Source organism: Ascaphus truei, chromosome 4 (genome assembly GCF_040206685.1).
Source record: "Ascaphus truei isolate aAscTru1 chromosome 4, aAscTru1.hap1, whole genome shotgun sequence".
Lineage (NCBI taxonomy): Eukaryota > Metazoa > Chordata > Amphibia > Anura > Ascaphidae > Ascaphus > Ascaphus truei.
In genome coordinates, this window is record NC_134486.1 from 390513745 (window position 1) to 390530718 (window position 16974).

At 42.9% G+C, this 16974-nt stretch overlaps 1 protein-coding gene across 3 annotated transcripts in view; it reads right to left on the reverse strand.

The window, feature by feature from the left end:
• LOC142493874 (cytochrome P450 2K4-like) overlaps window positions 1–16974 on the reverse strand; it is a 139107-nt gene that overhangs the window by 38265 nt on the left and 83868 nt on the right. For all 3 annotated transcript variants that reach the window (XM_075598564.1, XM_075598566.1, XM_075598565.1), the window contains exon 6: window positions 12186–12362. In XM_075598564.1, coding sequence (XP_075454679.1) covers window positions 12186–12362 — 177 coding nt within the window. The remainder of the gene's footprint in view (window positions 1–12185; window positions 12363–16974) is intronic.

Genomic DNA, 16974 nt, shown 5'->3' on the forward strand with positions numbered 1-16974 from the left:
ATGGTTACACAGAGCTACAGAAAAATAACGTGAGGCTACAAAAAGATGTGCTCACAATTTACTCTTTAGCCAGGACAGAATTGGACGATCTCAAGACTGAGCTAGATACTGCAAAGGCTACTATTTCCGCCATGGATGAAAAGCAGAGCCAATTTGATATAATGGTGGCTATGCTAAAGCGGAAGTATGAGGAGGCACTGAAGCAGATGACAGTCTTCCAGCAAGAGGTTCACACTCTTCGCATAGAGCTGAATGCCTCACAACACAGGAGGTTAACAGTGTCCGGATAGAAGTGGACGTATCTCAGAAAGAGGTTAAGAAACCCCCGCAGAGCACTGAATGCCTCACATCATGAGACCAACAGCTGCCGCACAGACCTGGAAGTTTCCAGAAAGGAACTACACAGTCTCACTGAGGAGCTGGACATTGCTAAAGAAACTATTGGTAATCTTGATACAGATCTCAAAGTCTCTCAGAAGGAGATTCAGACCCTCAACCTAGAGAAGGAAGTCTCACGCCAGGAGATTGTCATTCTCAAAATAGATGTGCGTAAATGGAAGGAGGACTGCAAAGAGGCCCTGAAGAATACAGAGACTGAAAAAGGAGAAAATTCAAGATTAAAAAGAGAAAACTTAAAACTGGAAGAAGAAAATTTTCAGTTGACAGAAGAAGTCAAGGAAAAGTTTGAAGCAGAGCACCGACTGCAGAACCAACTGCAAGGTCTGCGTACACACCTCCAGTATGCTGAGGAGAAGCAGCAAACGCTGCAGGAAGAAAAGCTGCAGGCTGCTAAAGAGGTACAAGCGCTGCAGGAACGTCTGAATACCCAGTACATCCCCACAGAGCAGTATGAGGAGCTAAAGGCCACGCTGCATGTCACCAGAGCATCATTGGAGGCGGAGCTTCGATACCGAATGACTCTGTATGAGAGGGAGCTTGAGAAGGCTCAGAAACTAGAGCAAGAGCTGGAGAGACAGAGAGACTGTTCCATTCCCTTGAGTCAGTACACCAAGGAGAAAAAAGACGCAGCGGCAACCTGTACGACAAAAAATACAGAGCTCCAGAATATGAAGGAGACACTGATACAGACTCAGAGAAAGCAAAGTGCGCAGATAAATTCCCTGAGAAGAGACTTGCAGGACGCACTCAAAAAACAGGGATCTCTTGCGGATGAGATTACAGTCCTACCAGGACAAGTATTGACCCTGACTAAGCGTCAGTATCCCACGGCCACAAAAACCCATGAAGACAAGGGTACAGTGAGAGCTGGGAATAACACTCGTCTAAAAGGCAAGGTTGTAAAATTTGAACCACCTAAACAAGCACTAGCAAAACCTTCAGCCATCCAGCAGGCACCAAAAGAAGGTACACGTGCTGAATTAAAACCAGAAGAATCCTTAGCTGATGAAACTGAAAAGATGGGACATTCTCTGGAAGTGGGTGTGGAATTGCAACTTAATCTCGAAGAGGCTGAACTAGCAACCCCATTGAGTGGGAAAAGGGCAGAGAGACAGCTTCAAGAGCGGAAAACTCAAAGGGCTGTTTTTAAACGCTCTGCAACTGCTGCTATACAGTCTGCCTACAATAACACAAGCACCCGACGCGAGGGAAATCTCATGACTGCGCACGTAGAAGAAAGACTATACTTGGAAAAAGTCCTCCTCGAGCGACTGAGGGGTGCTGATCTCAAGCACCTTCAGGAGGACAACAAACAAAGAGAGGGATAGGGAGTGATCAACTAATTTAATGGAAATTCGATAATTATCAAATGGGTGCAAAACTGTGAACTGAAGTGAATCAGGAAAAGTGGCGAGCACACAAGGCAGTACACTCAAAGTAGAATTCACTTAGATGCACACCACATACATATAAAATATAACCTTTATTGACATTACATAAAACATATATTACCGATAATGTAGGTGTAACCAACATTAAAATAAATTTGACGACTGTCTGTCATCTGATCTAGATATTTAGCCACTGAATAGCACGTTAAGCTAATAATCTAGGAGATATAAGGCAGATACAGCAGTGGTATAGGTAAACCACCTAGGACCAAAACCTAGTTTGCACCTAAAAATCCCATATAATGATAGTACCAGGTAGGTGCATAAAATTACAATCATAGGTAGGGAGCTCCCTTAATAAACAAATAAGGGTATGGAAAGTCCTAATAACAGAATACTGCTCCTAATATGATGGTGATACTAGGTCAGATACACATAGTAATTATCATAGATGTACAGTAGTGTGATCCAGATAAAGACTAGGGGTGTATACAGCAGAAAAAGGTGAACTCCCTAAACGATCAGGTTCAAATGTGGAAAAGCCTAATATCCTGACCCAACACTGCACCAGAGTAACACAGATATCACCGCAGATGTAATGAGCCTTAGGCACCACACATATATACACAGGCACAGCAAATTAGTGCCAGTATGTGAAACCCACAATCAAACTATGAAGATGTAACTATTGGTCAGTTGTAGATTCGTCAATTTTAAAATAAAAGACTTCCAAGTAGGAGTCTTACAACATCACTACGTAAGTGTAACTTTATGCACCTACCTGGTACTATCATTATATGGGATTTTTAGGTGCAAACTAGGTTTTGGTCCTAGGTGGTTTACCTATACCACTGCTGTATCTGCCTTATATCTTTTAGATTATTAGCTTAACGTGCTATTCAGTGGCTAAATATCTAGATCAGATGACAGACAGTCATCAAATTAATTTTAATCTTGGTTACACCTACATTATCGGTAATATATGTTGTATGTAATGTCAATAAAGGTTAAATTTTATATGTATGTGGTGTGCATCTAAGTGAATTCTACTTTGAGTGCACTGCCTTGTGTGCTCGCCACTTTTCCACCTTCAGGAGGAGACATGAATAAACTGGAGAAAGGGCTCCAATCCTAGCAGGACTGAGGGTTCTCTTCCTCCATCCACTCTCATTCAAGTCACTGAGATATCTAGGATTAGAGTGGAAGGATGGGCTTTGGCCGTGGCAAGCCCGAGCTTCCCACAAACAGGGGAGGTATGTAACAGGGGAGTAATCCCTGTTCAATTAATGTGCCTTTAATCTAGCAGTGTGGTGGTTAACTGCTGGTAGTCAATTAATAAACACCACCTGCCTAATTTAGATTGCTTACAAAAGCCTGTCTGTTGAGACAGGAAGTGACTCCTTAGCTCACTTGTGAGCTGAACTTTGGAGACAGAGCAGTGGTTCTTGAGTCTCCCAGGAGAGACTGACCAAGAGAACACAGATCTCTGGAGCTGACAAATAAGACTTCTAAACCTGGATGCTGACATTTTCTGTGCACACACGGGTGCGGTTCCAGGAGAGCAGAGAAGCTTACTCTACAGCAGCTAACAGATTAGACTTTCATTCTTAAGAGACTTCTTATATCTGCTTATTTCATGCTATGTGTTTGGGGCTGGGAGAAATGCTTAACTAAGGGAGATGTGAATTAATTGCATAGGATTTCACTAGAAATACTCCCAAGTGAATAGAAGCTTTGTTCCCCCCCCCCTTTGTTTGGATGTTTTCCTGATGAAAAGGAAAAGGCACAATAAAGCCTTATTATAATTTCACCTTACAAAAGTCTCCAATTGTATACCTCTGTGAACGTCCGTCTACAAGTACACTATTGCATGGTCACTGAAAATGTCAGGAAGGATGCCAGCGGGATTGGATTCTGCTGGGATTTGAGGAGAGAATCCAGTCTAGCAAGGAATGGTTGTGTAATTTCAGGTTTGTCCGTGTGGGTTGGGAAAGCAGTTGCGATAGGTTAAGCAACTTGATTTGTATCTGGATTTTGTGGTTTTTAGGGTCAAGCCAATTGAAGTTGAAATCCCCAAGAACTAGCAGCTCACTCTTCTCATTCAGACAGGAAATGGAGGCAAGAAACTGGGTGATATCAGATAGGGATTGTAGAGGGGCTTTAGGGGGGTGGTAGATGCCAGCAAGCAAGATGGGCTTAGAAAAGGGGAGGCAGATTCTGCCAACTAGAATTTCAAAAGTGGGTGGGCTTGGGGGGTAGTTTAACAGTGTAAATTGTAAGGTGTCTGCAATTTAAAATAACACCCCTCCTCCTCTCTTTGACCTATCTCTCCGAGAAATGGAGTATCCCTGAATGGCGAGTCCTTATGTTAAGTATTAAATTAAGGATGATTCAAGCCACTAAAATAAATGTGTTCATATACAGCAGGCCTGCACAACTCGTTAAGCGAGAAGGGCCGAACTGCTCCAAGGAAATTTTTTTGGGGTCGTGCGGGTAAAATAATCATCATCATCATCATCATCATCATCATCATCATCATCATCATCATCATCATCATCATCATCATCATCATTATCATCATCATCATCATCTTTTCTCCAACACCCCTCATCATCATCATCCTCATATATCTCCCCCAGCACCCCTCATCATCATCCTCATATCTCCCCAAGAACCCCTCACTATCAACCGTTGCGATACTCCCCATCTATCTCTCATACCCCCATCTCTCCCCCTCACCCACACACATAATACTCCCCCTCCACATCAAACACACAATACCCCCCTGCACACCACACACATAACACCCCCTGCACCTCACATCTTTCTCCCCCGTGCACCTCACATCATTCTCCCCCGTGCACCTCCAATCAACCCCCCGCACCTCCAATGACCCTCCCCTACACCTCCAATGACCCCCCCTGCACCTCCAATCACCCTCCCCTGCACCTCCAATCACCCACCACTGCACCTCCAATGACCCTCCCCTGCACCTCCAATGACCCCCCTCTGCACCTCAATCACCCCCCCTGCACCTCCAATCACCCCCTACAAGTCACATCACCCCCTTGCACCTCACATCACCCCTCCTGCACATCACCCCCTTCACATCACCCCCCCTGCACATCACCCCCCCTGCACATCACCTCCCCTGCACATCACCCCCCCTACACATCACCCCCCTGCACATCACCCCCCCTTCACATCACCCCCCCTGCACATCACCCCCCCTTCACCTCCCATCACCCCCCCTGCATCTCCCATCACCCCTGCACCTCACATCACCCCCCCCCCCTTACCTCACCCCCCTTCACCTCACCCCCCCTGCACATATCCCCCCTTGAACATCAACCCCCCCCCCCTTGCACATCACCCCCCCTCCCCTTGCACATCACCCTCCTCCCCTTGCACATTACCCCCCTCCCCTTGCACATCACCCCCCTCCCCTTGCACATCACACCCACTTCACATCACCCCCCTGCACATCACCTCCCCTGCACCTCCCATCACCTCCTGCACCTCACAACACTACCTCACATCACCCCTCCTGCACATCACCCCCCCCTGCACATCACCTCCCCTTCACATCACTCCCCCTTCACATCACCCCCCCGTCACCTCACCCCCCTTCACTTCACCCCCCCTGCACATATCCCCCCCTTGCACATCACCCCCCCTTGCACATCACCCCCCTCCCCTTGCACATCACCCCCCCTCCCCTTGCACATCCCCCCCTCCCCTTGCACATCACCCCCCTTGCACCTCACATCACCTCCTCACCTCCAATCATGGTGGGACTGCACGCACTCGCTCACTCGCAAGCAGCGGGCACCGGAAGTGCCGCACTTGAAAGTGGGCTTGGCTCCCCCGAGGAGGAAGGGGAGAGCGGGCTCGGCTCGCGGGGGGAGGGAGAGTGGGATCGGCCCGCGGAAGCAGGGAGAGGGGGCTCGGCTCGCGGGGGCAGGGAAAGGGGGCTCGGGAGGCGGGGGAAAGCAGCGGCCGCTGCATGTTATGCAGGCCTGATATACAGTCATGTGAAAAAGAAAGTAAACCTTCTTTGATTTCCATGGTTTTACATATCAGGACATAATAATAATCATCTGTTCCTTAGCAGGTCTTAAAATTAGGTAAATACAACCTCAGATGATCAACAACACATGACATATTACACGTGTCATGATTTATTTAACAAAAATAAAGCCAAAATGGAGAAGCCGTCTGTGAAAAACTAAGTACACCTTATGATTCAATAGCTTGTAGAACCACCTTTAGCAGCAATAACTTGAAGTAATCGTTTTCTGTGTGACTTTATCAGTCTCTCACATCGTTGTGGAGGAATTTTGGCACACTCTTTTTTACAACATTGCTTTTGTTCATTGAGGTATGTGGGCATTTGTTTATGCACAGCTCTCTTAAGGTCCAGCCACATCATTTCAATTGGGTTGAGGTCTGGACTTTGACTGGGCCATTGCAATACCTTGATTCTTTTCTTTTTCAGCCATTCTGTTGTAGCTTTGCTGGTGTGCTTGGGATCATTGTCCTGTTGCATGACCCAATTTCAGCCAAGCTTTAGCTGTCGGACAGATGGCCTCACATTTCACTCTAGAATACTTTGGTATACAGAGGAGTTCATGGTCGACTCAATGACTGCAAGGTTCCCAGGTCCTGTGGCTGCAAAAACAAGCCCAAATCATCACCCCTTCACCACCGTGCTTGACAGTTGGTATGAGGTGTTTGTGCTGATATGCTGTGTTTGGTTTTTGCCAAATTTGGCGCTGTGCTTTATGGCCAAACATCTCCACTTTTGTCTCGTCTGTCCAAAGGACATTGTTCCAGAAGTCTTGTGGTTTGTTCAGTGCAACTTTGCAAACATAAGCCGTGCTGCCATGTTCTTTATAGAGAGAAGAGGCTTTCTCCTGGCAACCCTTCCAAACAAACCATATTTTTTCAGTCTTTTTCTAATTTTACTGTCATGAACTTTAACATTTAACATGCTAACTGAGGCCTGTAGAGTCTGAGATGTAACTCTTGGGTATTTTGCAATTTTTCTGAGCATTGCACGGTCTGACCTTGGAGTGAATTTTCTGGGATGTCCACTCCTGGGAAGATTGGCAACTGTCTTGAATGTTTTCCACTTTTGAATAATCTTTCTCACTGTAGAATGATGGACTTTAAATTGTTTGGAAATGGCCTTATAACCCTTCCCAGATTAATGGACAGCAACAAAGGTTTCTCTAAAATCATTGCTGATGTCTTTCCTCCTTGACATTGTGTTAACACACACCTGAATGCTCCAGACCAGCAAACAGCTAAAACTTTAGCTTTTATAGAGGTTGTCACACTTGCTGATGATCAATTAATCAAGGGCATTTGATTAGCAGCACCTGTCTGCTACTTAGCATCTTAATTCCTATGGAAGCAGTAAGGGTGTACTTAGTTTTTCACACATAGCTTCTCCATTTTGGCTTTATTTTTGTTAAATAAATCATAACACGGTGTAATATGTCATGTGTTGTTGTTCATCTGAGGCTGTATTTTCCTAATTTTTAGACCTGCTAAGGAACAGATGACTGTTATTATGCCTGATATGTAAAACCATGGAATTCAAAGAGGTTGCAGTTTCTTTTTCACATGACTGTATGTATAATTATCTTGCTCACCACTATATGCTGTTATACAATAACCTTTTGACCGCAGTTTTCATATATACAATGTGATTATACTGTGTCTACTCTGAGTTATGAAGGTTTGTGTTGCAATCTATGAATTAAACTATGTATAGCAATGCTATTTATCTCAGAGACTTTACACTATACCACTTACCATTTTGATTGTGGCTTTATACTGTATTTACTGCATTACGGTCATATGTGTCGGTTCATATGCTATGCAAGTTATTTCATATCTACACTGGTCACATTTTGTCGGTTCATTTAGAGTCGGTTCATATGCTATGCAAGTTATTTCATATCTACACTGGTCACATTTTGTTTGAATACTTAGACTAGACTTCTGAAAGTTCCATTTACACATTACCCACCACGCCTACTGACTTAGACAGACTTTAGTTATAGATGTGAATGCACTAACAAGTACCATCTGTATATTTTATATATTTGAGTTGGACTAGCAACTGGTATTTTACTGAGTTACCATTTGGGTCCTTGCGTACACCCCCTCAATAGATGTCTCCATACTAGCAATTTTTCAGTCTGGATCTGTTACGAATCGCCCCATAGGGGATTTTAACCTTTTTGTTATAGTTATGTATAGTTTTTTAATGTCGTCGCTGATGTAACAATAAAATGTCTTTATTTTTGTTTTGTGAGATTATACTCACTTTCGTGTGTCGTTGGGCAGGGGTTAATATACTCCACCTAGTGGGACAATTGGTATCCGAGACTATTTTAGCTGTTATAAATATTTTGAGTGCAGCTAACTGGGTTCTTTTGTTAACCTTGAGTTAACTTGTTGTGTTATGTATCCCTGAATGACAATATTTGCATCAGGAGTTTTAGGGGTTAGCCATGTTTCTGTGAGAATGATGGCTTTTGGTTTATGCAAAGGCACCATGCTCTTAGTTCATCCAGTTTGGGCAGCAGGCTCTGTATATTTATATGGGCGACAAATTCCCTTTTGGAATTTGAAAGGGGTATTCTCAGGGGTATGTGAAAGAGTTGAAATGGGAGGACCTGGGTTAGGTTCAATATCACCTGCTAAAGAGAGTAATAGTATAAGTAGAAATTTGAGTAGTTGTTTGCAAGTTGTACATTTGTGGTGTTTACCATTAGAGTGAGCGGTGGTTGGTGTGTTGGTTTTTAGAGTTCTCCACCAACATTTAGTAGTGCAAGGATTTTGAGTAGTAAAGGGTGTATGATGATGTTGGGTGTGGGCCAGGAGGGATGAGTTTATAGTGGATAGAGATAGTAAAATTTCCACGAGGCCACAAGAAAAAACAAAGTTGAGGTTTATTATCACAGAGGTAGGTAATGCTGCATGGAGCTGTTGTGAGTCAAGTGTGTGTGTGCAGACTAAACAGCAGGGGTGTGTCTTTTCCTTGTCAAATATTTTGCTGCATTACAATGCTGTGGTCTATTTAGGGTTTGCAGTGGGCTGGGTGGGTCTGGGAGGTAGATGTGTGCAGTCAGTGTTGGGAGAGGTTGCAGTGAAATATGTTGTTAAAGGATGGTGGGTTAAATTATGCAGGCTAATAAGCATGGGGTCATAGTGTGGTCAGAGAAGCCCACCGTTTGTTGCCTTGTGTAGAAGAGTTTGCAGAAAGATGCAGTCCTCAGTCACCTCTATTCAAACTATAGTCTAACTATATATTCTCAGTTAAATGATCACTTTAAATGCATCACTCTTAAGATGCCATTGCTACCTTGCCAGTGCGTCCCTTAGACTGGTGTTATATTTATACATCTAAGCAGTCCCATGACCCTCCCCCCAATAAATCTGCCTGTTAGACAATTAGAAGCACACCGTTAAAAAAAAAAAAAAAAAAAAAATACACTTTTTGATATTCAAACATACCAAGATCAAAAATTAAGGCAGAGGGGGTATTTCTTTTAAGACAGTGGGTTGCAGATAAATCAGTTGGTTCATAAGTGTTCGCCTGGATAAGATTGAGAGGAAAATTGCGGGGCTCTATTATTTGCTTGGAGTCCCTGCCCCTGTATGTCCAGAGCAGGAGGGTGACCTGGTGGCGTCTTATTCTCCCATGGAGGAACCGCATACCCCCCCCCCTGTGCACCCTCTCAATCCCTTGATTTGACCTTCACATTTCCAACACCAAGCACACCATGGGTCCCCACACGCTCACCCCCTCCATCTACAGGATACACATATACCCTTCTGTTGGAGGAGATGACAACCCTGGTAAGGCCATGACAGGAGGAAAGCATCCTCCCAGACTATTTACCCCTGCCTACAGCCAGAAGCACACCTGCTCCAGCACACAGGATTGTACTGGTCCCAGACATCATGCTGAGAGACCTGCAACCGAGTATCCGTGAGAAATACAAGATCAGATGTGGTGGTCTACCTCAGAAATATGCCCAGTTCATCTTTAAACACCACGTCAGTTTTGAAATGTACAGCGAGTGGACCAAACATGTAAATTATGAAGGCAATAAACACAAGATGGGTCTTCCTGCAAATTTAAGAACAAATATGGAAGAAGTGAAGCGCTATTTTAATTTTAACAGTCTACTTGTGAAAACCCTCAGACAGCATCAATGCCCTTTTGAGGCATACAAGGGTTCTTACCTGGAAGTCCTTCGACTTGTTTGACAACTACTAGTTATACATTTATTTAAAAATATAGATGTGCCGCCAATGTTTTTAATCTAAAAAGAAAGACAGTTGATTGTTTAAAATTATTTGATTGTTTAATGCTTTTTTTCTATTTTGCATGTCTGGAGCTGGGCAAAGAAAACGCGCAGGTAAAACCCCTTCTTGGTGCAGGAAACTCTCCCTGCAATACTGCCAGGTAAGACACAGTGCATCCAATCCATGCATGCTATGTCCCTTCCCCCCAAACCCCCAAAACCTAATGTAAACCTCTAGTCCTAATGTAAAGTGCTTTACCTGAAGCCATGCATGCTTTGTCTCCCCCCCCCCACTCCAAAAAAAGAAGCAGAAGATACAGTTCTGAATAATTATGGTCTGTACTGGTGTCATGGTCCTTTTAGCTCCTTTTAGCCGAGGGTACACAGAAATAATTTTCCCACTAGAATGTAACATTGTTGTGGCAATACTATCTTGAAAGTCTGACACTTAGTATATTGTAGCAGCACGAATACACACTGGTTGAATAAGTCCTGTATGAGTAGCCAATTACAATTAATCAGCGACTATTGGTGTACAGTAGATTATGCTGAAAACTATAGAGAAGATGTAGGCATTTTTTAACCATAATGTACGGTGCAATTGATAATATAGAATATTGTCTCTTTCTTTACAGACCCAGATGTCCAAGAAGCACCAGCCATTGTGAAGAAAGACAAGACAAGATTGTAAATTGTGAAGAAGAGGCGACGTTGTATTCTTCTACTATTATTTTTCCCTTTATTATCCTGTTCAAATAAAAAATTTCATTCTTTAAAAAATATACTTTTTTGTGTGTTCATGTTTTTACTGTCTAGACACTTACAGTAGTACTATACCTAAAGTTCTAATGTTATTTAAATATATAAAAATGTCATTGATGCTGTATACTGTACAGAATACAGTATGTACAAAATACAGTATAAAGCAAGAAAATTAAAATGTTTGCTAATATTTACTGTAGATACACTAACAGCAGAAGTACTGTACTACTGTCTAGCAAATACAGTATCTAGCGACTCCGTGAGGAAATGCACTGTATCTTACTGTACAGTAATTTAATTAGGAACATCAGGACACGCATGCGCAGAAATGTGATGACACATATGCATTTCAACAAGTTTACAATTTGCCATACACGCATACGCAGAAATGTGATGACATGCATATTTCAGCAAGGTTCCAATCTGAGAAACACTCATTCGCGGAAAACATATTTTACATTCGGCAGAAGAGGCAACATATTTTTGGCTAAGGAGCCTCAGAAAGGACTTATTTCCAATGTATACTGTATGAACTCATAACGTTATTCTTCAAATTACAATTACACACTTGAAGTACTTTACGGCAATAATGACAGGTTGAATTGCAATTAGATTTTTTAGACAAATTGTGATCGCCCACTTCAGTTTATCGACGGTATTACAGACAACGTTAAAATGCAATTTTGTGCACTAGATCAAAAGACTTGTAATCTCGCATCTTAATGCGAGAATATTTCAAGAAATAACGCACCATGACCCGTTAAGCAAAGGGATACAATGCGTGAAATGTTCGAATAACGGCCAGTGCATCTGTACATCAAGCAAGCTGATTGGTTTAGTTACCATGGAATTGCTTCCCTTATTTGGGTGCTGTTAGGTCACCTTAAAGGGAAGGAATCAAATGGTACATGATTGGTGTAATGTGATTCCTGCCCTTCAAGGTGACCCCAGAGCACCCAAAAAAAGGAAGGAATCACATGGTACATCAACCAATCATCTGGCCACTTCTGTAATCTACAATAACCATATAAAACAAGCAAAATACAACAGCTTTTCAAATGTTGTGTTTTTCATTATCACAATGACCTCTATGGCTATATTTTGTACAGCAATAGATAAGAGTCAAAATCTTTTATTTTTTATTCATCAGGGGAAACAGTATGAATTCTCATTGGGAATGCTTAAGAGTCATGACCAGAGACTATAAGGTAGATATAGGTGTATGTGCCTAGAAAAAAACTTCAGAAACATTACTGATTCATAAAGGTAATTTAAATGTACAAGGAAATAAATACTACATTACCTCTTGTTGCTTGACAAGAAATGCATCAATAAGATTCCTCTGGTCGTTTATGTCTAGGTCATCCAGATGTTTAGTAAATGTTGCTTGAATAAAACTCCTAAGCTCTGCTACATTACGAAGAACAGTTTTGTGACTTCCAGGTAGCCACCCCACTACAGACGGATAAGTGTTGAACAACTTGTAGAGAAAAAAAAATAGTTAATAACCCTAAAAACATTTTAAGACACTGACAATCTAACTATATATTAGAGATCTAGAAATCTTTCATTGGATTAGCATTTATACTTTTGTAAATAATGTTGTACATGGATTAACCGTCTCATTGCCAGGGAAGCCTGCAATGCATTGCAGGCCCCACTTTTAGCTAAAGGGGAAAGGATACTTATTCATTTTCTTTCAATTGTATACATTTTTTTGTACAGGTGGTTATGGTTTCCGAAGTTCACATGCCCCAACATCCACAAAGAATGTTTATAATTAAATTAAAACCAATACAGCCTTAAATATGTGAAAGTGATAAAAGCAGTAGAATTGAGACACCTACAGGTACTTAAAACCCTGCTCCCATCATCATTGTTTACTATGCTATGTTGCAATCTGGTTTCCTTGGAGACCTTTTAGATAACTGATCAATTTTTTTTCTATAAAAAAACATCACATATTCTGAAATAATTTTAGTTAAAGGATTGTGATCGGCCACTTTAGGTCTTATTGAATAAAGCCTTAAATGTGTACTGCATATGCATATATATAATCTTCAGCCATATTCGGATCCACTGCTACATAGAGGCCTCCCCAGTGATCTTCCAGATACAGCGGTTGCAAGGCTCTCTTCTCCATGTTATGCCAACAATTTTTCGATTTCATACACCCTTTTACTTTTGGTCATCATCTTGGTCTTTTGATATCCCTTGGAATACAGTTGACTACGATCTTTGTCTAACGATAATAATTTCTTCTGGCAATACTGTAGATCAGCATACTTCCATTTGTAGTTCTTGTGATGTCACAGACTTTTGTTTGCTGTCAAATCCATTCATTATTTTTTTTGCGCTCTGTTGTGGTAATACCCAGCATACATCTCTCGGGTTGTCTGGAGCTTCTGAATTATTTTGACATATAGGGTACATGTTTCCCATCTATTCCATTGCAATGGAGTAGTGCCATAGTCAGCGCTCGACAAATCAGGTCGCCCGGTCGCCAGGGGCAACTGGATTTGCCTCCGTGACGAGAACGGCCGCGTAGCGCACGCGGGTCTGTGAATTGTAAAAAAAGAAAATATTTTTTTTAATCCAGCAACCTGATTGGCTTGACGGGACTTCGCTCAGAGCATGGCTTTGAGGCTATGATAGAGAAGAGAGAGTTAGAGACATCCAGAGGAGTTCCGAGGCAGTGATGCGGTGAGAGGAAGTGATGCTGAGTACCCGACTGGATGCGGAAGATACTGTTTGGCGTGGGTGGCAAAGCAACGGAGCAGGGAGATCGTGACTCACTCAATCAGCATTGCATATTACCATCCTGCCTTTTCCCATCTCATTTTCTGTAAGCCTCCATTTGTGAGAGGTTGATTGTTTATACATTTGTTTGTGACCTACACTATGGTTTACTCTCTTCTTGTTCGAGACCGCTGAGTATTACTACCTGAACCATCCAGACGACAGACTACCAAGAGTCACTGGCTGATATACTGCTCATTTTTTCTGCTCAATTGTGAGTAGTCATTTGTGAGCTCCCCCTGATATTACTCACTGTATTTTAGCATATTGCCCTATATATTTTCTTCTTTTTTATGGCATACAACAATCGCTCCCCTGGATTTTGGGAAAGCTGTACACGTCTAGACTATTGAAACAGTCTATGGGGGCTATGCACTAAGCTCTGTAAAGTAGCTTTAAGAGCGCAAAGTGCTTTTAGAACGTGATATTGCACTCAGCGCGATTCACAGAGCAGCGCTAACAGGCACTTTGCGCTCTTAAACAGGCATTTTCCAGAAAATTTTCTAACTCCCACAAAGCACGTACGATCAGCTAAATAAGCTGATTTCTATCAGTCTGCGAGATTCTCTAAGCTACGCTAAGAGATCGTTCTTTAAAAATGCGCTTGAAAAAGCACGCCAGCCCAAGGCAGGCGCCAAAATATCAGGACTTAGAAAAATGTCTTTGTTTACATTTGTGCAGGCACACCATCCATATAACAGGCCGGCGGGTGTCCCCGGCTGACCCCATGGGTGATCCCCGTGGGCGTTTCGGGGTCCCCGCGGGAGTCCGGGGGTAACCGCGGGTGTCTGCGGGAGTCCCCACGGGCCTGCGGTACCAATGGTGTGCCTCAAAAAAATAAACAATATTTCTAACACATACAATACAGTAATGGGCAAAATTACTATTATCCACATATGGATAATAGTGCTTTTGCCCATTTGAAATACATAAAGCACAATAAATACATATTACACTTAACTTTTCCAGGCACCCATGATCAAGGCCATCCTCATCTTCATCCTGACCATGTCCCTCCGGTGCTGCAAAACATACCCAACAATAAAATAGCCAATGTAATGTCCCCTAACCCCTTAATCACCGTAGCGGATAATAACCGTGACAGTAATTAAGGGGTTAACCCACCTTGCCCCGATACCAACCCTTCACCCATTCATTTGTACAGTGGGTATAATATATATATATATATATATATATACGTGTAGAGGTATCAGTACCGTGTTAGCCGAGCTTCAATAATCAAAAAATAAATAGATGATACCGTTCTGTGGCTAACGAAATGCTTTTATTTGTGCGAGCTTTCGAGATACACTGATCTCTTCTTCCGGCGATGTTACAATGAATGAAGCAAAAGGTATACTTAAAAACAGTGTCTCTTGGAATGTTATCTGTGCTGTTCCTTCCCCCGGTGTGGATGTGTTTTATGGCTAGGGGTGTAAAATTTTACTGAAAGCAAGTGAAGAAAGAGTGTGTATGTGTATCAGTGTGAATAAAAATGAATGGAGAGCCCACAGTATATACAGTGCTTTACACAAGGTGTGTGTGGAGTGGGAGTGGATAAAAAATGGTGTGGGTGGGTGTGGAAATGTGAGAGTTTGTAGCACAACTAAAAGTGTGTGTGGATACTAAGTGGTCCCTATTGGTGTATAGGGATGGAAAAACAAGGAGTATTATTATGTGTGAGAGACAGCTGTGTGTGCATACATATAGCACAGTATGTACAGACATGGCCTTTAGCGCTCATGGGACGAGAGTTCACTAGTGTCAGTAATGACTCATAAAATTTCGATCTCTGTTTAGGCCACTGCTAAGGGCCTCTTTCGGGGTTTTAAGATTACCTTTGAGTATGGCAACCCTCAGATCGTTCATCTTATGGCCAGAGTCTGAGAAATGTTCACCAACAGGACTGTCTCTTGTACCGCGTGTGATGCTGTGGCGATGCAGGTTCATTCTCTTGTTTAGCCCCTGCCCTGTCTCACCTATGTAGTAGCAGCCCCCTTGGCATTTCATGCACATGATGAGGTACACGACATTGCTGGAAGAACAGGTGAACCTTCCTCTGATTTTGTATTCCCGATTCCTGTGTGGTATTTGTATTGTGTCCGCTGTGTAGAGCATTGCGCAGGTTTTGCATCTTGGGTCCTGGCATGGTTTTGTCCCGCATTCAGTTGTACTGCTGAATACTTTACTCCTCACCATAATATTCTTGAGATTATGGGGTTGTCTGTATGATAATAAGGGTGCTTCAGGGAAGACCTGTTGCAGTCTTGTATCTTCCTGGAGGATGGGTTGTAGTTTCCTGGCGATTTTGCGTAGGGCTCCTAGGTGTAGGTTATATGTGACCACCAAAGGTACCCTGTCGCTTGTCTCCTTCTGTTTGTATTCAAGGAGATCACTTCTTGGTATTCTGGTGGCTTTGGGAATTTTCTGGTCTACAATTCTGTGGTTATATCCACGGTTTATAAAGTCTGATCTCAAGGCTTTAATCCGCTGGTCTCTGTCTGCTGTGTCGGAGCATATCCGGTTGTATCGTATGGCTTGACTGTAGATGGTTGCATGTTTGGTGTGTGTCGGGTGGAAGCTGTTGTCCCTCAAATAGCTGGCTCTGTCTGTAGGTTTGCGGTATACAGAGGTCTGTAGTTGGTTGTTCTTTATAGTAATGGTGGTGTCTAGGAAGTGTACTTCATCCGGGGAATGGGTGAGTTTGAGGTTGATGGTCAGGTGGAAAGTATTGAAGTTGTCATAGAACTGTAGGAGGTCCTGTTCGCCAGAGGTCCAAATCAGGAGGATGTCATCGATGTAGCGAAGGTATGTAAGGGGTTTCAAGTGACAGGTGGACAGAAAGTCACTTTCCAGTTTTGCGCAGAACAGATTGGCATACTGTGGCGCCATCCGAGTACCCATAGCGGTCCCGGTTGTCTGAAGGTATGTGTCATTTCCAAATGTGAAGTAGTTATGGGTCAGAATAAATTCGATGCATTTAGTTACTGTCTCTGTGAGTGGCTCCTGCGGTCCCAGAAAGTATCTGCAGGCTGAAATCCCCACAAGGATGTGGGAAACTACAACCCATCCTCCAGGAAGATACAAGACTGCAACAGGTCTTCCCTGAAGCACCCTTATTATCATACAGACAACCCCATAATCTCAAGAATATTATGGTGAGGAGTAAAGTATTCAGCAGTACAACTGAATGTGAGACAAAACCATGCCAGGACCCAAGATGCAAAACCTGCGCAATGCTCTACACAGCGGACACAATACAAATACCACACAGGAATCGGGAATACAAAATC